The following is a 26,834-nucleotide window of genomic DNA, read 5'->3' as shown; positions in this document are numbered from 1 at the left end:
TTTTATTGACTGCGTGCGTGATCACTGCTGCAAAACATGATGGTTTATTTAAGATATCAGAACTTGTAATGAGGGAAAAATTGAACTGAGTAACATTTAGATCTTCATGGCTCTTTTAATCTTTTGGCGAAGCATTTTACAGATATCAAAGGAGTTGCCAAACATGTGTTTTTGTAATTTCTGGAATTGAATTTAACATATTTGCAGCCCTATAACCAAAAAAATATAGTGTGTAGATTTAGCTGTATTTTTCCCCCCAACTTAAACCCACCCCCTATAGATTTTGGCATTTGTACCTAAAAAGACCAAGCTGACACTTAACCATGACAGTTAAAAATATAAACCATGCACTCACGCTTTAATAAATATCAACTGAGAGGCTTGATGCAGCAACCATCTGGGTAGTGCTTGAATACACAATGTAATTATTCTCGCCTCAATCTAGGGCAATAAAAACCTCTGTAATTACTTTCACTTTATGACTGATGTATGCCATCTGGATGACACATAGGAAAGGGATGGTTGTGTAACCCACCAGAGCATTGTTAGCATCACAGGAAATGTCTAAAAGCACTGTGTTTGTTTTACAGTAATATATCTCTGTGAGGAAACTTTAACTCACTGAGCTAAAGTCAGCCAACAGGCCTGAGGATAAAATTTCCAGTTTAAATGGATTCAGCTATCAGTGAGTAATAATCCTCGTGGTCAAGCCGAGGTTTTTCAAAACAGAGGTTATGTTTAATCTTCAGGTCCCCTGTGCATAAACGAGACAAAGATAAATAGGTCACGACAAACCTGCTGGAAGACATCTTATCTGATCCCTCGCTGCTCTTGCAGTTGGACGTTACGACTATGTTTCCTCATCCCACTGCTGACTTCTGATCATCTGGGTCAGGTTTAACGCTCTTTTGAATTAGTGTTCTCCACTGGGTGTTTCATACTCGTTAGCATGGTGTTATCAGAGAAATGATAGGGAGCCTCCCTGGCAAAATGTAATATTGCAACAGCAACACAAGGAGAGATTTATTTTTAATACCAATAGACAGAGCTAAATCCCTCTTGAGCGGAACAAATCCTCGGTTGTCTTCATAAAAGTGAATGGTCCCCAGGAAAAAAACAGCTGTGGGGAGGATACATTTATGTCTTCTGCTTTTAACTGATGGCTGGGTCCATAAAGAAGGGAATAAACAGGTGTCTCTCTTGAGAACACTTCAACACGATGGGAAGCTGTTAAGAACTAGTGAACCTGCTACCGCAAAACAATCTCCACACTCGACCCCAGCATGAAAAAGGGTTTTTATCATTTTCTCAAGAGCCTGTAGGGATCAACACGTTCTCCATCAAGGGAGACCTGGCACAGAGAAGACAGACAGCATAAAGATATCTTCAAGATCTAAATAAAATGCAAAGTGTATATAGAAACCAACACCAGCTTAATAACCAAGTACTAGATCTCAAACATGTACCAACCCAAATTAATCAATAAAATAAGTACTTCTTATTTGGTTAGGAGGAACTCACCAAAATAAAGTGCTGATTATGACACCATTAAACAAGTACTTAATGTGAAGGTGTGGAAACATTTCTCAAAAAGAAACAGGATGAGGAGCTGGGAAGGAAGAGGGCTGCAAAGAGGTGCTATGGAAGTTGCACCAACATCCTCCTTGCAGTTGATTTGGCAGCTAGCACTTTGTTGTGGATGGTCATAGTTTGCATGAAAGATGCTGACTTGTCTGCAAACACTGTTCAAAAGGTGCAACTTTTACTCTAGAATTACTCTAGAAACAGTCCCCATTTCTGGTTTGTGTTGTACTTTTTACAGTTTCTGTACTGCATGGTGAGTACAGACAGATAAGTGGATGTCTTCCATTCAAAGTGTGAGAAGCTGTGGCAAGTTTTTGCTAATTACCAAAGCAATTTCAAGGAGGTAGCCCAAAAACTTCCTGCAACCATTTCCCAACTAACTGCTAGGGAAACATTATTCCTTACCAGAGGTAGAGGGTCGTTATTTGGGCTTGTGTGACTGCAGTCTTAAGTAGCAATCCTCATTATGAAATTTGCCAATAGAAAGGTTATGGAACTGATCAGTTGATCAGCTATTGGTTAGCTTGACTTTTGTGGCCTTCCTGAATTCAAGCTATGTTCAAACTAGACGCAATTTGCAGAAACATAGTGACCAGAGACCATAGAACAGCAATGATATTTTATGAGTTCAAGCGACTATGGGAAAAATAACCACTGGCAATGGGAAGGGGGGGGGGGGGGGGGGGGGGGGAGCAAGAAAATATTTTTCTCAATTTCCAGGCGAGTGGCTAAAGTGATTACCAATTAGAGAGAAGAATACTGTTGATTGATATGTGACCTGGGAGTAACTACATTACAGGGTCACCTAGGCAACTGGGGCCAGGGATGTTTGCAAGCAACCACCCGTCTTTTTCTAAGCAATGGATGATGAGTGTACCACTTCCAGTGTGTATGCAGCTCAACAGTATGCATGAATCATTGGACTTCTTCTGTTTACTTATTGATTCCTTGAATATGTGTCAAAGACAACCCTTTCTCTTTCTCATTTGGGATTTCTTTAATACTGTGACACAAACGAGTCTTAAACAGACGAGATTAAACCTCTGACCTTGTTAAATTCTTCTCATACTCAAAAATGGTAAAAGTCAGAGCATGAATTATAGTTTAACCCTTTTGGGATTGTGAAATCTGAAAAAGCCATGATAGTTCTGTTTAGGTTAAATACTACAACTTAAATACAACTTCAGTTTTGCCTTCGATCGAGGAGAAACACACTGTGAATACTAAGAGAGACCTTAGAGGACGAAACAACTCCTTTCTGAATTGCAGACTGCTTGCCTTTTCGATTTCACCTTTTCAGTGTTCCCTTTGGGTCTGAACACACAAACAAGCGAGCGTATGTTCTGGTGAAGGCGGTCTTTACCGGAACAACAATCTTGATTGGTGTTTCAAATGCCTCAAACAACTCGTGTTTACATTTTCCTGTAAGAATGAACTATGGCTGTTGTTTCTCAGAAGCAGGTGGAGTCTGTGATTAAAAAAACGTGCGTTCACATCACATTTTGAGTCAACACTGAAGGCTTTTTCCAACCAAAACTATGATCTTTTCTAAACTATAACAAAGATGCTCTGCTTCCCCCAGCAAACAAAACCTAAACAAGCAATCACTGCTTCTTGTCAAAACTTGGACAGCACTGCAAATACAACACTCGCATAGAGTACCAGCTCAATTTATAGGACAAATCAGTAAATGTTACTTTAATCGTGTAAAGGCGTATATATGAATATTGTGGGACACATTTTTAGACCATTAGGTGGCTACAAAAGGCACATTGGAACATATAGGACGGACTTTTATCCTGCAGTTACACTTAACCTTTACAATAGTACCCAACTCCAGGTTGAAGTTAGTTCAGGAGATTTAGGCTCTAACTGTAGTTACTTACAAGGTATTACACAATCTTGTCTTCTTAAGTCTTAATCTTAAGGTAAGGTAGGTCCACTCGGCATTGCATTTGCATAAATAAGGATTCATCCTTAAGATAGAGAGAGGATGTGTATATAAATGAATTCAGGGAATGGGATTTAAGTTTGAATTTAGTTCATCTGGTTCTGCCAGATGTTTCCTTCTATTGAAAGCAAGTTTTTTCACCTAACGCTTGCTCCTAGTGGACTGTGTGATTGTTGTGGTTTTCTCTCTAATATTGTAGATTCCTTGACTCTCTAGTTTACATTACATGCATTTTTGTGAGCTCTTGTCAGCAAACAGAACTGGTTTGCTTTCCATCTGTGAATAAAATGTTGAGCTCTATTATTTTTCAATTCAGTTTATCAATGTAGTAATCACAAGTGGCCTCACTGTGATGCAAGGTGAACTCCTAGACTGGTATAAAAGTGGGACTGTGTTTAGGTGTTTGGAGAATCTTAATAAGAATAGGTGGAAACAAATGTCAGTGAAAGGTCACTTCTGATAGCCTCCATGTTTGAGATTTCAATTTGTGAATTTAGAATGACTGGGAGAACACAGTAACATTTGCTCTACATATAGGGCAATGAGTGGACTCATAGCATGTCTCTGTCTGCAGAGAAAACAAACCTGTGTGCCACCCACTCCCAATCCCCTCACTTATGTCTAATTATATTGTAGCCTCGCTAATGGCGGATATTATCCAAATTTAGACAATTAAAATTCAATTAAAATCCAGTTTCCAGAAAGAAAGAACGGGCAATGTTTGTTGGCAAAGCGCAACACCAGCCAGAATACTTACAGCACTATGCCTGTCTGGGAGATTCACTCTGTGTGGGTGTGAAATCAAGCTATAATATTGTTATTTATGCATTTTTCTATCATGTATACATTTTATCATTCCAGTGTGTTTTCTTTCTTTTTTCTCCTGGTGTCATTGTTGTCTTTAATATTCAATTTATTTATCCTTGCTTGTCACGTTGATTTTATTGTTTGTTCGAGGAATAAAATTCTTATTTACTAGGTGCTTGGGGTATAATATCCCAGCCGCACAATTTCCTATTCAAGTCTTTCCTTTTTCTGTGTCTTCACTTGCGTATATCACTGGGGAAATGCTCTTCACTGAAATGAATCCAATAATAGCATCTGGTTTAAACTGACTTGCTGGTTCCAGTCAGTGTCACAAACTCATTATGATGTTTAAACGTAATGATTTGTAGTGAGCCGAAGACATGGCACTGGGAGCTTGTCCCAAAGCACGACATCAAGATGAGCAGCCAGGCTAATGCTCATGTTTTGCTTGCTGCTATTAACGCGATGAGTAATCTGTTCAGCGAGAGGCTGTTTTCGAAAAACGAGCAGATGGTTGAACAGGATGAAGATTCGAAGCAAAGAAATGTCAGTAGTTTTAAGTGTACGCACACAAAAACATGGTCTGGTGGGAAAAGATAAGGCCTAATTAATTTCATTATCAAAACGATGGACAACAAAACAAGAACATCATTAGTTTAATTTAGCATAAAAGTATTGCAGTTCTTCAAGGACCCTTTCACTAGCATCTTATGGCCCTCCATCTCAAGGGCTTTTAGCTATCTATCATAGTCAAAACCAGAGTAAACACAACCTCCGTTAGAAAACATGGCAGGAAGATGATTGACTGGGCTTAATACAGCTACTGTCCAACATCATAATCATGAATCATTCATTTTCACAAATTCCACAGCATCAATGTGATTATACAAACGCACAGTCGGTGTGTGTCAGCACACACTGTCAGAATCAATAAGCAGATGTTATTGTTTTTTTCCCCCTCACACCACAACAGCTTTCTCAATAGGGATGATCGCAGCCCAAGCCCGAGGCACTGACATATTTGTCTCTGTTGTGTCTTTGGGCTTTGACAGTCAGTGTTTGTGTATGGGTTGCTTGCGCATGTGCGACTGTGTGTACGAGGGTGACATGCACTCTGTGAGGTTCACTGCCTGAGACTGTGGGAGGAAGACAGCACAGATCTATCTGTGAATGAGACGGGGCACATCTGCATATGGAGGGTTCGGGCGGCCATGTTTGTTTGTTTTGCTGGGATCCCACGGGTGCACTGATCAAGAGTACCTGCCAGTTAGATTGTGCCAGATGAAGACATGTAGAGCAGGAAAAAACACAAACAACAACAAAAAAAACAAACAAACATCTGTGTCTACTCACTCCTAGGAAAAAATGCCAGTGATGAAAACAAGGCCTGGAAACCAGAGCCGTCACAACATTCTGGACAAGGAAAAAGTGGTGTAAAATAACGTGCTTTTATAAAACAGAAAATTTAATCTCGAGGGGTTATTATACAATAACAAGGGCAGACTACAACCACGTGACAAGTTAAGGGAAAAATTGGATAAATAATTGGAAAAAAAAGGAATGCAAATGGCTAAAGGCATGAGGGATAAAAAAAATCTTATGATCTTTGAAATTTCATCACATCACAACTAGGGATGGGTACCGGTATCGTTCTGACATAAACTGTAGTAACCAGACCGAAAAGCAGCGCACCTTTCGGTGCTTTATTTCGGTGCGTTTTTTTCCTGAGATGTCATACACTTTGGATTCTAGCCAATCATTTTACCTTTCCGAGGATAGTAGGCGGGCCCAGGTACGTACGTTCCTTTAGAGCAGAGCTACTGATTAAAAATGCCCAAGGTGAAGCGGTCAAATTCTGGCTGTACTTCACAGCAAAAGATGCAAACTCAGCAGCCTGCAACAAGTGCTTTAAGGTGATACTGTGATACTGTGCAAAGGAGGTAACACCTCGAATCTGATGAAACACCTGGCGACATATAGCATTTTGTTAAAAGCCGAGAAATGCGCCGTATTTGATAGCTTGCTGCGAGACTTCACACCGAGCACATCTACTGTGGGTGTGGTGCCTGTTATCGGACCCGGAGTTAGCAACATCCCCCCAAAAACCCGAAGAGTAGAGTCCTGGCCCCTAGCCCTGCCAGTGTAGCAGAAATGATGACGGATGATGATGGCAGCAGCAGCAGCCGTTCTTCTCTGCGTGAGTAGCTTAATGTTGTTCGTGTGTAATTTACGTTGAGTAGGCTAACCACGTTATTACATTAATGCATGTAAGGTGAACTAGCAAACACCGTCGTAGTTACATGCAGCTGTCTTCTTGTTTAATGGCAGATACTCCCTTCACCCTGGCCAAAAAGGTTAAAATGACCAAAGAAAAAGTGGAAAACAGTTAAACATGAGAGGTTTTTGGATAAAGTTTGTGTTTTTTCCATTGATTAAGCACTGCTTCCAGCCAAGAGTGATACCATAAATCCCCTATAGCTGCAGAAAAGGCTAACATTGTTATCTTTTCACAAAAAAACAGCTGAACATGAGAGGTTTTTGGACCAATTTTGTGTTCTCCATTCTTTAAGCACCGGTTCGAGCACCGTTTATGCACCGGCACCGTTTCAAAAGTACCGGTTTGGTACTGGCATTGGATAAAACCTAAACGATACCCATCCCTAATCACAACATAAATGAACATATAAGGGAAAATGATGGAGCAAATATTTTTAATTATTAAACAGAATTTCCACCATTGTAAATCAGGCATTCTCTCCAACTGTTTGACTGGCGTGTAGGCTCTATAAAGGGTCACCTTGTAGGCCTTGTAGTGAGTAAATTCCCACTGTACACACTGCTATTGCGCGTCTCATGATTCATCAGTTATTGCAGGACACACTATCACTTATATGTGAAGGGAAATAGAGTTGTGGCTTGGTTTGTATCTATGATTATATGGGAGAGAAAATGGTGTCACCTCCCTATCAGAGGGGATTAAATCAGATAAATTAATTATTTTCAAAGTCAAAAGAAGATTGTTATTTCCACCTGCAGTTACTTAAATTTGTAAGTACGGCTCTGGTATTGCCGTTATTTTGAGTTGTAGAATCTATAACAAGCGTCACTGAAGCTTTTTCTCAGTCCATGTGGTGGGTAAATCACACACTGCTACTAATATGTGTTTTACTAAAAGTAGACCTGATGAATCTTCTCTCGCTGAACTAATCGCTTGATTTATAGAACAAAAAGGTCAGAATTCTTTAAGCAGTGAATGGGAGGCTGTAAGGTGCTTGTACAAGTCCAAGAAAGAATCAGCATATTAGAAAACCATAATTTGAAACAACTGGGAACAAGAAAGAAGGAACTCGTGACAATAGATACTATACTGATAGAATAAAGAACTGAGGTGGGTTGCGGGTTGCCAAGTGGCAGAAGCAAAGTAGCTGCGAGCAGGCTAAAGCAGCTTAAATAATGCATCCAGCAGTATATCAGCATTTGATATTCGGATGCACTAAAGTACTTTAGCCAGGATTGTAGCTGCGCTTGACTTTTTGGCCTGTCTGAACTGACACTAGGCTTATTTTCTGCACCCCCCCCCCACAGTAATGGATTAAAGGATTGTCCAACTAACAGAACAGCAACTGCTCGATTTTCAGTCCACACACTAATGAATGAATCTAACTTTCTCAACTCTAGTAACAAGCTGTCTCACTTTAGTCTTTTCCTGTTGTTATCTCAGGGTGGTAAATATTACATAAAGTGTGGAACCATTATAAAAGATCAATTAAGTTATTTTATCTTTGTTTCATTTTTCATGTTTGTCGGAGCACATTTGATGTTTGGATTAGGAGCAGGGTCCTATAAGGTTTGACTGAGAAAAAACAGTCTCCAGAACATTAACAGAAAAAAAGGTGGTGGTGATGGTGGTGGAGGGTGGGGGCATTTCTCTGTGTGTACTGTAAGTCGTTTTCAGTAAAATACATTGCAAATAAATAAATGAAAACCAGTGAAACTTCATCTCTCATCATCTCTCTATGCTGTATGTGTCATATCCTTTTTGATTACTGCTGACGTCTGACTAGTGCTCGTTCCAGCTGACTCTGATTGTCTTTGTTAGGTACTTGTCACTCTTCATACAGTTTCTCTTCAAATCTGCAGTGTACAAGTCTGAGTGTAACACTTTTGGAGAAGCATTTGATTGTTTCTAAGTTCATACTGGATGATAACAACACCCCACATAAAGAGATAGTCTCTGAAAAACAATACAACAAGGAACCATGAAAGGCACGGAAGCTGATTACTAAACACATGATTTCTGATAAGATCTTAACGAACGTCTCCTGCCTAAATCTGTCCTTAGCAAAGCTAATTAGTGATGACCCAGAGAATAAGACAATCCATTACTGTATATCACATGTATGGGGTTGGAAGAAAGAAAGTCTAATGCATTACGTTAGCATTAAGCTGCTGCTCAACCTGGTTTAACCTGGATTCAGGCACTAATGTCACCAAATTTCTTAACTTCCTTATTTGTGCTACTGATCACCTTTGTGATTGTAACTGTGATATGTGATCAGTGGAAGTTCCTATTATATCTGTGCTCTTCCTGAAATATTGAAAAAGTTTCATATGCTTTGCCTCTTCTTTCTGTTTTGACCAAAAACTCCTGATGCCTTTCCACCCTGTTAATTTTCTTGTGCTTCTTTAGAAACTTGCTTCAGTTAAAGTGTTGATTGCCAGTCTTTATGGCAGAGAATGTGCTGGTTGGTATATGTTAATTGGCAATTGCATTAGAAGAAGCCATCTCGGTGGCAGTGTTTGCCGCAGTAAAGTGCAAAGTCAAAGTAATTTCCGAGTGAAGAGTGAAAGTTGAGGGCAGCATCCAAAACTTTTAAGTGTTCAAGGCTAAGAAAAAGGGCAAAGTTGTGCAGTCAGAGAGCCTTTTTCTGCAGTGCAATAAAGCTTGGACCCCTTCCAGTGACTGTGGCATGAGATAAATCAAACTCAAGACTTTGAACAAGATACCGGTTTAATTATTATAATGTAACAAAAAATGTACAATGAAATTACAGATGAAATCTCATTATGTTACTCACAAAAAAATTATAATTGAATGAATAAATAACCAAGTCGTAAAACTATTTTTGTGGGGGAGTGTGGAGGATGAATTTAATAATTTCATAGCCCAATAAAAGAAACTGCTCTGAAGTCTGGTGCTAGAGCACTGAACACATCTGCATTGCTTGCCAGATGGCAGCTGAGTGAACAGACTGCGTGGCTGTGGTGGGTATTGTCTTCTTGTATCCTTTGGGCTCTGCAGAGAAACCGCACCTCGCAGATATCACTGATGTGGCTGAATGATTTTAATCACCCGTTGCAAATCCTTCATATACTGGGCCATCCGTATCCCATTCTTTGTGTCTGTGATGGTTCCAGTTAGGATGCGTTCTACTGTTCCTCTGTAAAAGTTGACAAAAACTACTTCCTAAATTTCCTGGAGTAGTTCTCTTCCATTGAAGCTTTCTTCACCAGAGTGGAAATCTGTGAGGAGTATGGCTTTTTAGTTGTCTTTGCATCCTCTTTACTAAACGAAACAACTGTTTTGTTTTTTTTAACATGACTCTGCTCTGTTCATTACGGAGCCCCGCAGGGGACATGGGAGAAAAAAAAAATTAAGACGGACTTTTGCGAGATCTCGCAAAACAAACTCAGGATCTCGCAAAAGTTTTAGCTGCATTCTTCGCAGCTCGAAGCCGACCGGGAGGTCGAGGCACGATGTGCCGGGAAAGCGGTGTTCCTCCCGGCTGTAGTAGGTCTCGACCTCCCGTTAGCTTCGAGCTAGTGGGTGTCAGATCTCCAAAAACGTCGGAGCACTTTTGCAAATATGTGATGTCTTGTAAACCGAGCAGGTATCTGACGTTTACACAACTACATTCACACCTCAAAATATCTTAAAAGTGTATTTGTAAGTGACCCAGAAAGAGTAATATTACAACTAAGTAGCTGCCGCCATTGTTGGAATTCAACTTTTGCGAGATCTCGCAAAAGTCCGTCTTAATTTTTTTTTTCTCCCATGTCCCCTGCGGTGCTCCGTAGTTCATGACTGTGCACTAGTTTTGATTCAACTTCCTGATTTTAACTCACATTATTGTTTGTAATATGGTGGACGATGCTGGTGTTATTTCACCTTAAAGTTCTCTTCATGCCTGCAAGTGCAGTCATGACTGTACAGCATGAACTGGAAGGAACTGAGCACACTGTTAAGGAATAGAGTGGAGGAGGTGTGACTGCCAATTCAAACTGTCTGGATTCTGTTTGGGAGGAAGTTCAATATCCAGTTGCAAAGCACGGTGTCGAATCCTGGAGTGCAGAGTTTGCCAGTCAGCTTCATGGGGGAGTATTGAATACTGAGCTGAAATTGACAAACAGAATTGTTATGTAGGTGTTTTCATTTTCAAGGTTTTTGAAGACAAGTGGACACAGCACCTTCTGTGGTTCTGTTGGTTCTGAATGTAATCTAGTGAGGGGCGAGGCTGGCACAGAAGAACTACCCTCTCAAAGCACTACTTCAGAATGGGGATCAGTGCTGGAGGGCATTCAGACTACACACTACGCACCTTTGGATAATTGTGCCTGTCTTGAAACAGTGACAAAATGATATGCTAAAAATGTTAGTAATAGCGTGTTTTAGTGTATGGCCAGGTTATCAGGCCAAACAGCTTTACTCATATTCATCCACAGGAGGATTCTTCTCACAGCCTCTGTGGATACTGATAGTGGCAGGTCCTCTGGAGGTAGAGTCGACTTTACAGCTGACTCTTTGTTGAGGAGATCAAAGCGAGGGTAATATGCAGCCCATCTGGCAACGTGGGCTCACATATGGTGGGGGCGCTCCTGCTTTTGTAGCCTGTGATGCTCTGAATCGCCTGCCACGTATCCTCGGTGTTGCTGGTGTTGAGATCTCTCTCCAGTGTCTGCTTTGCCTCCTCGCCCATCGAGTACAAAAGCTTGATCCAGGCTGTTGTGATGAAGCTCAGTCTCTGTGAAGATGTGGGCGCAAAAATCTCTTGTATCCTATTGCTAAGCACACCTGAGACTTATTTCATTTTATTTTCCTAGACGTGAGCTGGCAGGAAGTTGGGTAGAGGAATAGCCTTAGGTCAAGCTTTTCTCTTTTTATTGCACTGCTTGACGTAATCTTTGCTTTGGCTGATCTGACTGGCTGCCCTGAGAATACCAAGGGCAGAGATCATCTTAAGGTCTGCTAAACTTAATCCAATCCATGCATTTACTCTGCCATCAGTGTATTTCTGTCAAAACTAATCATGAACGTTTTTCGATGAGCGTCTTTTAGAATTTGTTGATTTTTTTGTGCAATAACTTGAGTGTATTTATTTACCTCATGTAAAATTCTATCTTCACTATGAAAACTCTCTGAGTTGCAAGTCCTTGACATACATAGGAGTGGGTCTAAATTTGGCACAGAGAAATAGAAAAACATATATACAGACTCTTAAAAGCTCAAATCAAATAAGCATTTTGGCTCAGAACCATTTTTCTATACCTAACTTTGAGGATCAATAACATTTGATATACTTAATATTATTTTTTCAGTATTAAAACTGCACCAATGCACCAAAAACGAGAGAGAATAAAACAAAAATGTGGTCAAATTCAGGGGAGCTACTTTGCATCACACATATATACAGGAGATCAGAAAATGTCTTCAGCACCATGGACAGCATGACACTTCAATGATGAGAGGTGGAAACAGCTAGCGGGGAAAATGGGAAAGGCACAACGACTTTTCAGAGCTAGTATGTGGAAAGATTTATACACGGGACTGGGGTTCATGTTATGTGTATTATTAATTGAATTATTTTCACTTATTTTCCACCAAATATCCTGCCACACATTTGTAAGGTTAACAAAAGTCACCAAGGCTTACGCATGTGCGTTTCCTGTGTTTCTAGTACGAACCAAGAAGACGTTTTCCAAGAATGCTTTCTAGCAGGAAAGGTTTCTGCCAGCCCTGAAGGCTAACTTCTTCCATAACCGTGAAAAGCCGTCTCACAATCTGTGGAGAGACTTCTGTTTGACAGCACTCTCAGTATCTGTCACTCTGTTTTTGCCCCCAGGCAGACAGAAACTCAAGCAGTGATGATGCACACACTTTTTCCGAGGTACAACCCATTAAACACAACTGCAAGTCACATCCCTTTTAAGAGGCTGTGAGTTGGAGATGGATGCCAGAAAAGTTTCATCCAATAATCCCATTATCTAATGGAAAATCTGGTCTTTCTGATAAATTAAAAACAACAACAACAAAGACAACAACAATTGTGTTTGTATGCACTTTTAAGTCCACACAGTACAGGCCATTTACAAATGTTTATTCTGGCTCTAGATTTCAGGTCTCCTTTTTAGTGTTGTTTGTTATGTTGACAAAACACAGCCTCTGTTCTGCAGCAGGGGCTGTGTTTTGTCAGCTGCGAATACATTTCGATCAGATCCACTATGGTCAAAATATGATTATTTTCATCTTCAGTCATTTACAAAAAGTTCTGCACAGTCTGAGATTTCTCACTGCTGAGTAATCCTGACACTCATTTCATCCATCTGATTTTCTTGCAACCAGACATTAGCCTGAAGTAGGTCGGGTACAGAAGTAAAAAATTTTTATACCCACCATATTTTCTCTTTCCCTAACTGGCTGGTCTGAGAAGAATAGGGACAGCTGGCTGCTATACATATTCCAGTTCCCGCCTTTCCTTTTCAGTTTGAATGTATTTCATCAAATTAATCATAAAAATGCTCTTCAAGAAAAGACAAACAAAAATGAAAAAAACCCTTGGAAAATACAATATTTCTGTTTTGTCCACACTCTTATTCTGGTTTTGTAATTTCTTTTTACATAAATGGTTTATGTCTGACAAACATTAACCACCCTCATTCTGTAAGAGACGCCTGTCAATCAGGTCGCTGCTTACTTGATTTAACATTCAACGTATTTTTCTCCTGCATTGTTTTTGGCACAGCTGATATTTTCAGATTTCTCAGTCTGGTCCCATTACAGTATTCCTTTTTACTTTGGCCTCTGAAATAGTTACTGGAACAACGCCAGTGTATCAAAGGCTGTTCTTTAGTACCCAAAAAGATCTTCCTGCATTTCCAGAAACCTCAGGTTTGTACAGCCAAAAAAACCCCAAAGCAAAACAAAGAAACAGTGAGAATTCTCCCAGCCTCGCTCCTCACCTGCCATGCTGCTGTACGGCTTGAAAAACATGTACTCTTCAACTTGAAACTGTTGAAAAGAAGCATGCTGCTGTAGCTGGAGTTCCAATTCATTACCAGTGATGATCCTCCACATAAAATTCAGAACAGTTTGAAAGAAACTTTCATTTTTGCTCACTGTCAAGTTCAAATGGTCTGACGTGGACTTCCAGGAAGTCAAAAACAAGTAAAACAAGTATTCTGGAAGCCCTGTGAGACGACACTGAACTTGAGATCAGGTTGAATCAAGTAAAGATTTCTGATTTTTATAGACCTGTTCTCACCACAACAGATGGTACAGCTTCCACCTCTCGACAGGTGCTACCTGAATCGGTCTCTCAATCTCCCACTCAAAAATAGAAAAGACCCCGATATAGGCTACTTGAGTTCCACCACTTGATGTAGCAACTCCTCTCCAGCTGAGATTAGGCACTCCACCCCTGATCCAACTGAGAATCATGGCCTCAAACTTGATGAGTACTCATTTTCATCCCAGCTGCTTTATAAACAGTTGAAATGTCTTGTCATTGTTCTCCATAATAAAATAAAATGAAATAAAAAAGGAATTACAGCAACAATAATCCTTTGAGTATATAAAGACTATGAGCATGACAGACCTCCTGTTACATGGGTGTGGATGTGCTTTACTACCTGAAGGGCGACTCTTGTTTTAAAGCTTGTTACCACACAGAACTCAGCATCACCAAAATAATTCAATTACTAAGTCACAGAAAAACCAATCTCCATTGAAGGTTGAAAATGTCAAACAACTCTTTGGACCTATTTAAGGTGCCTGTGTGACTTTCATTATTCAAAACCTCAAACAGGCTCAGCTGAGGTTAGCAGCAATAACCTCCTTCTAAGAGGGACAGTAGGAGTCCCCTTTCAATATCTTCTTTTCAGTTTCTGCTAGTGACACTATTACATGCTGCTCTTTTGCCCTTGTTGCAAATTACAGTTGATTATACAAAGTTATTGAGCAGTAAAAACAAAGATAATGGAAACAAATTGACTGAAACCTCTTTCTGTCAGAGACTCAGAGCCATTACCCTTGACACATTTGCACCTCCCACTCTCCAAGCCACTGAGCCTGTGTTTATCTGTTGCTCCAGCTTTGCCAGGAGTGTAGATTTAAACTACACACGATAAAAGACTTCCAGGATCTTGACCCCTGTTCTGCAGCTTCACTGACTGGGTCAGCTGCTCCAGCAGCCACCGCTGAACTGGACATTAATCTTCATTTCATCCTGTGTTGTTCTCCATGAATCACATTTCCCTTGTAACATGCTCAACACGCGCCGACCCTTTAAATAATTGATGTTGCCATCCTCTCCTCAGTGATAACTACGCTTGGGGATTTTCTGGTCCTGAATTATAGCGAGAAACAAAAGGAACTAATTTAACATAAGAGAACACACATTAGGAGACCTTTTGTTTTTATTTTTGCAGGGCCGAAATCAATTTGCCTTGGATTTATTTTCTGCAAAACGCAACAAACGCAGATCAACTCCTTTATCTTTTGTTGTCATGTGAATCAGCCAAGCACAACTGACACCAGACTAGAGATGAACTTTTTGGCGGATGTTAAAGTAAACGCTTCTGTGTTTTGAATTCGCCTCATGTGGTGTGGTCTTCAGAGCTAACCACAAACATCTTGTCTCTCATCTCCCCCATGATTAAATTGCCTTAAAGTATCAATCCCATTTAATTACTGTCATTATCATCAATGAGAAATTACCAGCGCCCAAAACGGCAGGGTTAATTAGACTTTCAGGGACAGAGATTATTTATTTATCTGTGGATGCCTGCAAAGGGGAGATAGGAATTGGGAGTTAACTTCACGTAGAGTCTGCTCAGCGTCTCGTTATTTCACTTTGCTCCCCACCCACTGCTGTCTCTCTCGTTCATCTCTTGCTTTCTGACTTCTCCTTTGTGTTTTTAATGTCATCGACTTTCAGTCTCTGTTTTGAAATGTACAGTTAACCGTTGACGTCCTTTAAAATAAACAGATACAAATAATTTACTCAATGTCCTGGATACTCCATTACACACCAAAACAAATGCTCGTACATCACTGTTTGACCGAGCATGTAAGATGGGCTTTTTAAAATTTCATTTTCACTGTATTTCTGTGTTCATTAAGCAACAACCCAAAACACAAGGGGTTCTTTAACACATCATTTCACTCATCAAAAGACAAGCAGAGCTCTCGCTGTCGTCTTTTCCTCAAAGCTGCTACAGATTTCACTGATTAGTTTCTTCCTTTTGAATGTGAAAAGTGTCCAAATCAGTCAAATCAGCTGCCATACAGATCCGTTTGAAATGGAAACACACACCTCCTCTTCTATCTTCGATAGCACATGATTGTGAAATACTGTTCAAAGCAAGTGGATTTTAGGTCTGAGAACTTAGCAATTTTCATCACAACACAGCACTCCAGGAGTTGATTTCACAGTTATATACAGCTACAAATCAGAGAGGCAGGAAATAAGCAATCAGTGTTCTGTAGCAGGATTTAAATGGCTATACGCTGGTTAAAAGCCAACATAAACAAGTGTTCAAAGAAAGCAGAAACATAGCTTACTTCTTGGGTGGCACCTGGCCCACATTCACTCGGACACAGATGACCTTGCGAGTCTGCATTCCCATGGAGCAGGGAACCTCGCCGTCACTGTTGGGCGGGACCCCCACAGAAGTGTTGAAGGAGGAGGTGGAGGGGTCTTCAGTGCAAGGGCCCCAGGGCCCCGTCTGCCAGTGATAAACTGTGCAGGGGTGTTCGTTACAGTTCCGAACCTCCTGAAGGGCGCTGCTGTTCGGGCAGAGGGCGCCACCTGAGAATACCAAAACACAGTGAGGACAGCAATTCTAAAAGTGTTCTCATGTGAGGAGGTAAAACAGGAGTAGTCATTCCTGTACTCTGTTTTCACAGCTGATTAAAACACATCATGTAATGCTAATTAAGAGAATCACCCAGCACTACTATAGTCACTGTTTTCAGTGTAAAAGTTCAGGTAAAACTACTTTACACGGATTAGGCTGCAAAGCACCAAATAGCAGACTGACAATGTTTAAAATTAGAATTACCAGCCTCAGATCGTTATTTGCATACACTCTCAAGCATGAGACAGTCATGGAGCTGTTTCCTCTCTGTAGGTATTTTCTAGGATAAATCTGGTCGGGTGATGATGGAGTAAAAAAAAAAAAAAGGATCAGTTTGGTTAAAAAATGAAAGGTGAAAAGTTCTTTTTTAAGCCTGTTACAAAACACTTTACACCTCACATGTAACCGCTGACAGTAAAAAAAAAAAAGGTTTTGTTAGTGAAGGAAAGTTTTATTCTTGTGGGACCAAACAATATAAAACTTCTAACCCAGTCTCTCATTCAATGTCAGTTTAATATTTAGATATCTAGATATCTAAACAGCCTCTAATACCTTGTGACAACCTAATAATCAAAAATCTTTTTCTTGCACCTCGGAGGTGAGAATTGCTGAATAAAAAGCTAGAAGAGAAACTGTAAATGAGCCAGTTTCAAGTCTCAAGAAAGGTGCAAGAATTTGTTTCCCCCGAGGCTAAACGCTGAGGCTTATGTTGGTTGATTTATATGCATCTGTCTTATTTCAGGCACTGCACTTATGGCTCAAAATATCACTGCATCTTTTTTTTTGCTTGCTTTTCCACCCAATTTTCATTAAAACAGAATAATGCATAATATAGATGTATCTGGCATTTTGTTTTTACTGACAGCATGATCAGTTCTCTTCTCTTGCTGCCTTTGGGTATCAGGGGTTTCCTTTAAAGAGGGAGCCTAAACTTTTTATTTTGATTTTACTTTTTCCAAAAAGCCTCCAAAGATAGCCCTGGAAAATCTCTAATGTTTGAATGAGACGTGTGTGATTTTTATGTAGCTGACCAGAAATGAATAATAGTCCTTAAAAACATCTGTTTAGTTATGAGCAACATCTTACAAAACGTGCTTTGGTGAAAGCTACAAGGCTGAAAAGTTACCATGTTTGCTGGCATGTCGTGGAAAAATAGTGATTTTTAAAAAAAAACATGTCTTTAAATTATGTCTGTGAAGGTTCTCAGTCATCCAGGTCATCGTAGTCAAAGGAGCTTGCAAAGAAAAACGTCTGGACTTCTTTAAGTTGCTTGAAGACGTTTCACCTCTCATCCGAGAAGCTTCTTCAGTTCTAAGGTCAAATGGTGGAGAGTCTTTAAATTACTACTACATATCTTGGGTTGCCAATGTTAAAAACAACCATTATTTACCAAAAAAAATACTTGCAGGTCCTACCCTGTTGAATGTTAATGTTACAAATGCTGTTTTGGTCTGGCTTTATCAGGGCTTATTCAGGATTTAGGTTTTAACCTTTGGCAATTTATTATGTCTACAAGAGGAGTTTAGATGTTTGTGTATACTACTGCAAGACATAAGTCCAGCTTTAATGCACTACTTAAGAGCCACCTCCACGGGACAAGACTCAGCAGTTCATCTGTATCTAAAGGACAAAGGTCACTCTTTCGAGGATGCCAACGTTCACATTTTGGACAGAGATGACAGATGGTTTGAAAAAGGAGTGAAAGAAGCCACTGTGAGCGACCATCTTTAAACAGAAGCGGTGGTTTACGACACCAACTGTCTGCCATCTATAATCCAGTTCTGAGATCCCTTCCCAGACGTCTTAACGCCCACTCACATTCTGGGTCATCTGACCTCAGGAATTTGCATGATAAGGTGGGGCCAGGTTTCACAATGAACTCACCCGAAACCCTGGCTGATTGGGACCCACACCCACTTTCACACCTTGGCTCATGTGATTAGGTAGATGATCATCAGGGGGTCCTTTGTCCCCCTTTGGGGTGAAACTCCCACTAGGCTTAAATCTGGGACTCCCTACCAATTGACCTTAGAACTGAAGAAGCTTCTTGGATGAGAGGTGAAACGTCTTCAAGCAACTCAAAGTCCAGATGCTTTTCTTTCCAAGCTCCTTAGTCCACTACTTTAGTGTTTAATACCTTTAACTATTGCCATCGCTATGCCCCCTCTTTGCCCATGTCCCTTTCCTTTCTCTTGTAAGGCAGCAGTCAGTCAGTTGTTGGATCGATGGGCTGAGAGAGCCATCTCTGTTTCAGAGTAATTGCAGACACTTAGGGCTTTCAGGAAAGATTGAGGGGCATTGCAGCACTGCGAATTCTTCACACCTGTATTTCTCTGCCGGAGTTGAAAGAAAGCCAGCTCCTAAATGAGTAGCGGTGTACACACAGTCGGGTCTGAATCACAGACTGCCAACTCTGACAAATCCCAGCCTAATAGCCCCTGAGCATGACTTCCTTTCTGCTGACTGCGCCATGCCACCTTAGCTGACTAACAATGGGGCAATGCTAAACTCGACACTGGCCTGACATGGTATTGCAAATGAGCCTCAGCTGTGGCTGAACAGTGACCTAGAAAATGTTGTTTTGCTGGACAACGGGGGAAATGTGAGGCAGTTTAAAGGAAACACATCTCACATGATGCAGTGACAAATAATGGTGCATATACAGTTTGGTCCATAAATTGCTAGACAAAGACAAAGTTTTGGCTCTGCACACCAACACAGCGGTTTATAATTCAAGTAATATGTGATTTAAGTGCAGTCTTTTAGCTTTAATTCAAGGGATTTAGCAAAAACATTGCTGTTAATTGTTTACAGAATCACCACATATGTACAATCAGACTATGTAGAACAATGTCTGTAATCCATGTAATACTTGTGATTTAATCACATATTGATTAATTTAAAATCCAGTATTGTGGTGTAGAGAGGCAAAATCATGTCTTTTCCCAAAGATTTATGAACCTAACTGAATGTGGGACATGTCGTTACTGGGTATTTATTAGACAGGTAGAGTCAAATGTTGTTTTTTCATCATTTTTTGCGTATTTTCTGACACCTTTCCATCAGTTATTTAAATGCACTCATGTTTGCAAGACAAACTATAATTTGCTGGAGAAACTGCCACTTAGCATGCACCTTGAATGTGATTCAACTGATGACTATAAAACAGTAAGAGCCACTTGGGCTTTCCACAGTCCCACCATAATCACCACAGAATTAAATGTAAGCAGTTATGCTAAATAGGTCATTAATTAAGCTTATTAAAATTAGCACAGAATTCTATGCAAACATTGGTGGATGCATATTATTAGAGCCCTGTGTCCTAAGGTTTGAGCAGTTCTTTAGTTCCAACCATTTTTTCCCTCAATATTTCATTAATATGTAACACATGGGTTAAGAAAAAAAATCTGCCAAGGAGCAAATTCTAATCAGATAATCTGCTCCGGGGGGGAAACTTGTGATGGAGAGAAAGCGTCCAGATTTCTGGTATTGTTGTGTGTTCATAAAACTGTGTCACAGTACAGTAGGGGTTTAAAGCTAATCTAAACTACAACTCTACAACTACAGTTTATCCAGTCTGCCTAGAGTCAAATATTTACCATAAAGTTCTGGAAACTTCGGCACCTGTGAAAGACCTTTGATAAATACAGACGTCAGAAATGTTAATGTGGCAGGTGAGGTCTGCACTAGATGAGCTAATACTACAGCAGAACAACTGAAAACTGCTAACAGAGTTCACCCATTTCACACATGGCTAACACTAACAAGGCTTGACTGAATTACAACTGGCTGAATAAATTCAAAATCAATTATAAGCTACCCTAAAGCTGTTATGGTAATGTACACATTTTTTAAAGCTCAAAACAAACTAACAATTTTAATTTTTCTGCATGTAGACACATAGCTAGAGGGATACAAGAGCTACCATCAAAATGTGTTTTCAAATGTTACCCTCCATCACAGTGATCCACGCCACAACCATTGCAGTGACTGTGAGGAAAACACACACCCAGATAAAACATTCAGAGACGTGACAAAAAGGACGACAAACAAACACGGAGGACGCTCTTAGAAATTTAAAACCAGAGAGAGAATAAGCATATGCAGAGAAATGATCTTAGAGCGAGATAAAAAAGTGAGTGTCAGGCGAGGAGACAGACCAACAGAAATAATCACCAGGACAGATAAGCAGACTGTTTGAGATAAGGACAAATGCACATGCAAAGAACTGTGAAATCCAGACATTCGAAGAGTGACAGCAAAGGACGACTTGAAAGGCTGTGACTAAGCCAATATTCAGGCCTCATCTCCATATATTTCCATATACCATGAACAGTCGATTGTTGGCGGGTCCAGACTCACCTTCCCCAGCATTGTAGGCCAGAATAGAGCGGGTCCTCATTTGCTTGCCCTCAATGGTCTTGCTTGAGCATGTCTGAGAGCAAGTGGACCAGGACGTCCAGTCACTGAGCACACAGTCTCTTGAGCAAGGCACCTCACAGGGCACAGGTTCTGGAGTTGGGTTAGACGTGCAGAGATTTCTTTCCACCTTCTCTCCTGAAGCAAAAGAGAACATACAACATGGTCAAAAGCCCATAAATGGCCGCTTGTCGAGAGGCTGGGGTGATCACTTGGTAATCCCAAAAAATAGGATAATAGTGTTTTAATCTGCTTATGATAATCACTGATCATAAAATTACGCAACTCTTCTTATAAAGTTACAGAGTTATACTTGGCTGATCTTTCCTTCAAGGCTTTTTGCTTGTGCACATCTGGACCACTTTCAGCGTTACAGGTCAATTCAGAGTATATGCACTTCTGCAGTGGGTATCTATCTAACTATACACACAGGCTGAGTCACCTTGATTGCACCTAGTAGGGGTATTCTGTAATAAGAATCACAAGACATTTCTATTTGCCAGATCTGATCTATGATTTGATCTATTTGATCATACAGAAACCAGCTGAACAAGTGCTTTAAATAAATTCCAGATGTTATTGGCAATTACAATACATTCAAAACTCCCATTTGTGTGTTTCTAAGTCCCAATGGTCATTTTGTATTGCGAGAGGTCCCGGGTTCAAATCCCGGACGAGCCCCCACTTGTAACGTTCCCCTAAAAGGGGTCTAGGCGATGAGGGGGAAGTAACAAAATGTGTCCGGGTCAGAAAAAGGAGACAGAGGCAAGATGGTTAAATTAAAGAGTTTTATTAAAGTTTCTATTAGTACTAACTAAAAGAGACGGACAAGCCGCTATCACCATTTAAAGAAACAAAACTCAAACGTTGGTCAATTAAACTGAGAAGTAAGCCAGAGAAGGATAAATTGCCAAACACACTCCTCTCCACCAAGTAGGAGCCGAACACACACAGCTCAGTAGCTGCAACCATTCACATGGCACTGGCCCAGAGCTCACCTTTCTCTGCCCTTAAATACCTTTAATTGCTGATGTGAGTCAGCTGTACAAAAGAAAAAGGTGGTTACCTAAGGCAGGACAGCTGGTAGGACATGCCCACACAGGCAACTTCAGGAGGAGGCCCTGCTAGGGCCGTAACAGTATTCATTTCAACAAAAGTTGTCTGCTGAAAGGTGCAACAGGTGGTTCAGTTTATTCGATATGTCTTTCTCAGTATAGTGGAATACTCAGAATCTACCATCTGAAAATTTCAACAGGTTCTGCGTGCAAACAGTTGTTCACTCATTATTTCACCTCCATATTACACATGAAACTATAACATTACAGCTATAGCCCCATTAGTATTACCTATGTTTAATTTCAGTTCTCAAGCAGCACATATGACCGTCCTGCTTGAGGTAATAAAGGGCAAGCATTCCCAGTTTATCTTACCATCAACATCCCAATTAAATCCTGTTGCTTTGCAGTATATGCAGTAATTAAACACTTGTGTTGGCCATTTTATCAAAGAAAATGTCTAAAAGTGAATATATAAAGTGACTCAAAACAAGAACATTAAAAACTGATTAAAGTTTAAATAGAGAAATATAAACCAGATAAAGACCTGAAACACAAACACAAGTAATTTTCTGATTTTGCTCTAAAAGTCTGATTATCATTGTTGAAAAAAATCAGAAAACATTCATTGCAAGAATTTCATTGTTACCCGTCACATTTCAGCACAGAGGCGGAGGGAAGTGCTGAGAAAGTGAACAGATGTGTCTTAATTGATGGCACAATGTCAAGCACACGGCCCACTTTAGATTTTTGAGTCACGCTTGTTCTCTCAAGTGGCAGCATAAACTTGGTTTTGTTTAATTGTTTTTGTGTAATGCGAAGACAAGAAAAGACAAAAGATTTTAAACAGGAAAAGCCCGGAGAGCAGATTGAATCAAATACTGTACATAAGTAGCTTAAAATGTCACAGTTACTGTACTTTACTCATACATTCAAGTCTTATGCATGATCTATTTTGCTGTATGTCTATTCATACATACAGTAAATTCTACTGAGCCCCAAATAAGATATGCTTATTAAACACAATGTATTATTAACAATCACATTTTTGGTTTCAAAAATTTGTGGCTTGTCCCACATATAAGGTCTGTCGTTTTTGGGGCCCAATGTCAGCCTTCAGAGGGATAACTGTGTAAAATTTTACTTTTGTTTTACCTCATAATAATCTAATCTTGCAATCTAACCTATGCAAAAAGACAACTTTGTATTGTAAAACTATGTTAAGTATTAGACTGCGCTGGTTGTGGACACACTCTGTACTACTGCAGTTAGAAAGATAAATAGAGGAGCTCTCCCAGCTCTCTCACTGAATGCTGCTGAGGCTGATTGAGACAGGCAGTAGCTGAGATTATGATTGCAGCCATGCGGTGACATAGCGATCACTGTGGCTGCAGCCACAGCTTTGCTTTGGGTGTTATGATTATGGTTATGAAACATTAGTTTATAATGGTTGGGCGTGCACAAATTATTAATATGACTGTGCTGCTTGAGAACTGAAATTAAACTTTTTTTTTCTAAAGTCCTGTGAACTAATGGCAATAAATCTGTCATATCTGATAAAAAGCACACAGGTTGCAACAGTTAAAGAGGGACTATTATTCTTTTCACTGTTTCATCTAATGGATAAAATATTACTAATGTGGATTCTTAAATTAAACTTAGCCAAAGGTCAAATAATAAATGGACGCATCTGCAACTACTGTGATCGACTTGTTCAAGGCCAATGTTTATACTCAGTTTTTGAATTTATCAGTGAGAGAAGCATCACATCATCTCATCGACTCATTATCGGGAATAATAGTCACAATATCAATATAAAAACTCACAAATGCCAACAAATTCCTGTAGGGAGATTGTTGAAGCTATCAACATGAATGATGGAAAATGTATAAAGACCTCAAAAAAGTTGAGCAATAAATATAGTTGCATAAAGTTACACTGCAGAAGTCTAAACCACCAAACAGACTGCATATAACAGATGGACTAAGCTTGAAGCTACAATGTTATCACTTTGGTAACCGGTATAAATGGAGCCAGAAGTAATCATGTTCGTACAAGAGGGTGAAGTTAGAAGCAAATTCTAGTAAGCTTGAATCTGTAGTGTACGGGTGCAATCCATAAGTCCAAAAATTTCCCTCACCAAAAATTAAAAACATTTTAAAACAATGGCAAACTAATTTAAATGCTGTGTAACATGAGAGTCATCGGGGTGTATGCTGTTCAAACCTTCTATTAACGAGGGGCTGCTTATTAGAAGACAGATGACCCAAAGAGAGGGAGGGGGAAATGTGCTAAAATGGTTGTTATAGCAATTCTTATAATAATGACACTAATAGTAACAACAACATTTTAAATGCAGATGTGTCACATCAGCATATCTTCTTTCTGCAGAGAATTTCCCTAATGTGGCAGTGGATTATAACTAAACTAATGTTCCTTATACTGACATGACAGATGATTATGACTCTTTTAAATTGATTAGCTGTAAAATATTCATACTGATGCACTCTTGACTGTGGCTCGTCTCCAAACAAAGTGGCACTGAACATGGAAACTGCAAATTCACATGGAATTCCCACATTTTTACACAACTATTCATGGTTTATTGATGAGCTGCTGGTATCACGCTTAAGTGGATTAAAATAACCCACACATTTGTCTGGTTCGCTTCATGTGTTGCCATGAACCAGGCGGAGAATATTTTCCTCTTTCGGCAGCACACACACACAAGCAAATGTAAACCTTTCAATGAGTGAATTGAAAATTCAAGCAAAAGAGAGGCTTCACAAGTCAGACTGGGCCTGACTCTGCATTAAGATGTCACTTTGACAGATACGCAGTGAACCAATCATGACTGAACTAAGAAGGCATGAAAATAAGAAGTGACAAGGGACCCCAGCAGTTTTCAGACTCGCACAGAGGAAACATGAATGAACAGAACACCCACTATGAGAGGAACACCTCCATGCTCAGTATGCAGAGAAGAAACAGCTCCCTGTCTAAGTGGGCAGGCAGTCAGCATGGGGAATATCAATAGCCAGTTTCAATAACATTTGTATCGACCTTCGTCTGTTGTCTGGGGCCTGGCTGTGTGGCCTTTTCTTTTATGGCTGGGACACACTCCGAGAAAAAATACAGCCAGCATTGCAGTGAAAAATCTCTGAGGCGAAAAGCAGAGCAAAAAATCCAAACAGAACAAATCAATTTTCATCAGATGAGGGAGTGAATGTGAGCGGGGATCAATCAACCAAAGTCATGGTGTGAAAGAACAGTGCAGAGTTTCTGCTGTACTCCGGCCGTACAGGGGAGAGTTTCCAGCAGCCCAGCTTCACTGAGCACCTGCAGCTGATGCATGAAGTGAGATTTGTGGGAGACGTTAGAAGGACAAATCAACTTCTCTAGTGTGGAAAACATGAACAAAGTCACTGCACTGCATCATAAATTCAAGATTTACTGAGTAGATTTGCAACTGAATGAGATTCCCAGAACAACATCACAGTATAACTTTACGTGCTGATTAAATAAACATGCCATGTCATTTGATGCACAGCTCACAGCAGCTCAACCCCCCCAACTCAATAGTGTGTTGTGACTTATTTTGTCATACTGAAGGCAAGAGGAACTCAACAAAGTATCTCTGCTCGGTCACCCTTAATATTAAAGATTTACAGTAATAAAGAGAAGCAGTAAAAATCAGGGAGTAGCAAAGGGCACGAGATACTCTAAGACTTGGGGCTCGAGGATTGATTTGATTTAAAGCGAGTAAGGTTTAATTGTGCGTGCAGAGAGGAAACTGTAATGAGATAGACGGCAGGAGAGAGGTAGCAACGCTGAACCGAGGAAGCGTTAAAGTAGAGAAGTAGAGGAGCTTTAACAGGGAGAGGGGGGAAGGGGAGCCAAGGGAGAGCATTCCTCACAAAGACGAATGGCAACTGGGAGTCATGTTGTGGAAATCTCCTCACGTACAGCGCTGTGCTGCAAGAGTTGCAGGGTCGGTGGACAGGTGACCTTGAAAATATAGGATTTTTCATGCAAGGTCAGACCAGCAATTTCTTTTTATTGCAAATCAAGGTGGGTCGAAAACGCAGCAAAATGCAAGGATGCGCAGGGAGCAAGCATCAATGTCAGCCAACAAACACTGTCTGTAAGCAAGAGTATGGTTAGTTTTTAACAAATGACTCAGCTCATTTTGAAAATGTGGGGCACATTAGGATTAAACATTCCTCGCTCACCGTTGCTGTTGACACATTGGACCTGCACAATCTGGGTGCCGGAGCCACACTGCTTCCCATCATCAGGAATGCACGGACTCAGACTGATCAGCTGCCAGTCGTAACAAGTGGGCTCGTCACATGGCACCGCCTCCACAAGGTGTGGACAGTTTCCAGGACCTCCCGTTGGCTCGTTTGTAATCTGTCGTTTCCTCAGTTTGAAACCTGCAGTGCAAAGACAGTTATCACAACTGACAAACTTTTGTGTGTGTAGCAGGCTTTAGTTTTTTCACACAACCACATACATAAGGGGAAAATAGTCCTCATCTTACTCCACTACATGTTAAAAGTTATATTTTATTGCATTGTATTTATTTATATCATGTGATAATTTTTTCTAATCATACACATTGTATATTTTTTAAAAAATTGTCTAGTTTCATCTGTCACAGGTGGGTTTGATAGCAGTTGGTTAGCACATGCAATACATGTATGTAATTTCCCCTCTAGAGGTTTTCTCTATCTTTTTTAAACTACACTATAAATAATATCACAACCGCTCAGATTTATCTTTAAATCCTTGCATAAATAAGCCTCCTTTTAGGTTGGAGACAAATGAATTAAATAGGCTCCACGCTGACCAGCTACACCCCTAAAACAATCATATATACA

The 26,834-nt window shown here is 40.2% G+C and overlaps 1 protein-coding gene across 8 annotated transcripts in view; it reads right to left on the bottom strand.

Annotated features, from left to right (window-relative positions):
- The window catches only part of thsd7ab (thrombospondin, type I, domain containing 7Ab), a 209,664-nt gene that overhangs the window by 73,392 nt on the left and 109,438 nt on the right, over positions 1 to 26,834 (bottom strand). For 4 of the 8 annotated variants that reach the window (XM_026184247.1, XM_026184253.1, XM_026184246.1 and 1 more), the window contains 5 exons: positions 26,184 to 26,387; positions 20,840 to 21,034; positions 20,429 to 20,467; positions 20,077 to 20,112; positions 16,182 to 16,428 (listed from right to left, as the gene is read on the bottom strand). In XM_026184247.1, the coding sequence (XP_026040032.1) occupies positions 16,182 to 16,428; positions 20,077 to 20,112; positions 20,429 to 20,467; positions 20,840 to 21,034; positions 26,184 to 26,387 (721 nt within the window). The remainder of the gene's footprint in view (positions 1 to 16,181; positions 16,429 to 20,076; positions 20,113 to 20,428; positions 20,468 to 20,839; positions 21,035 to 26,183; positions 26,388 to 26,834) is intronic. The other 4 variants (XM_026184250.1, XM_026184252.1, XM_026184249.1 and 1 more) reach the window with 1 other exon arrangement.

Source organism: Astatotilapia calliptera, chromosome 11 (genome assembly GCF_900246225.1).
Source record: "Astatotilapia calliptera chromosome 11, fAstCal1.2, whole genome shotgun sequence".
Taxonomy (NCBI): Eukaryota; Metazoa; Chordata; class Actinopteri; order Cichliformes; family Cichlidae; genus Astatotilapia; species Astatotilapia calliptera.
Note: the sequence above shows the minus strand (reverse complement) of the source record. Positions and strands in the feature narration are given on the sequence as shown.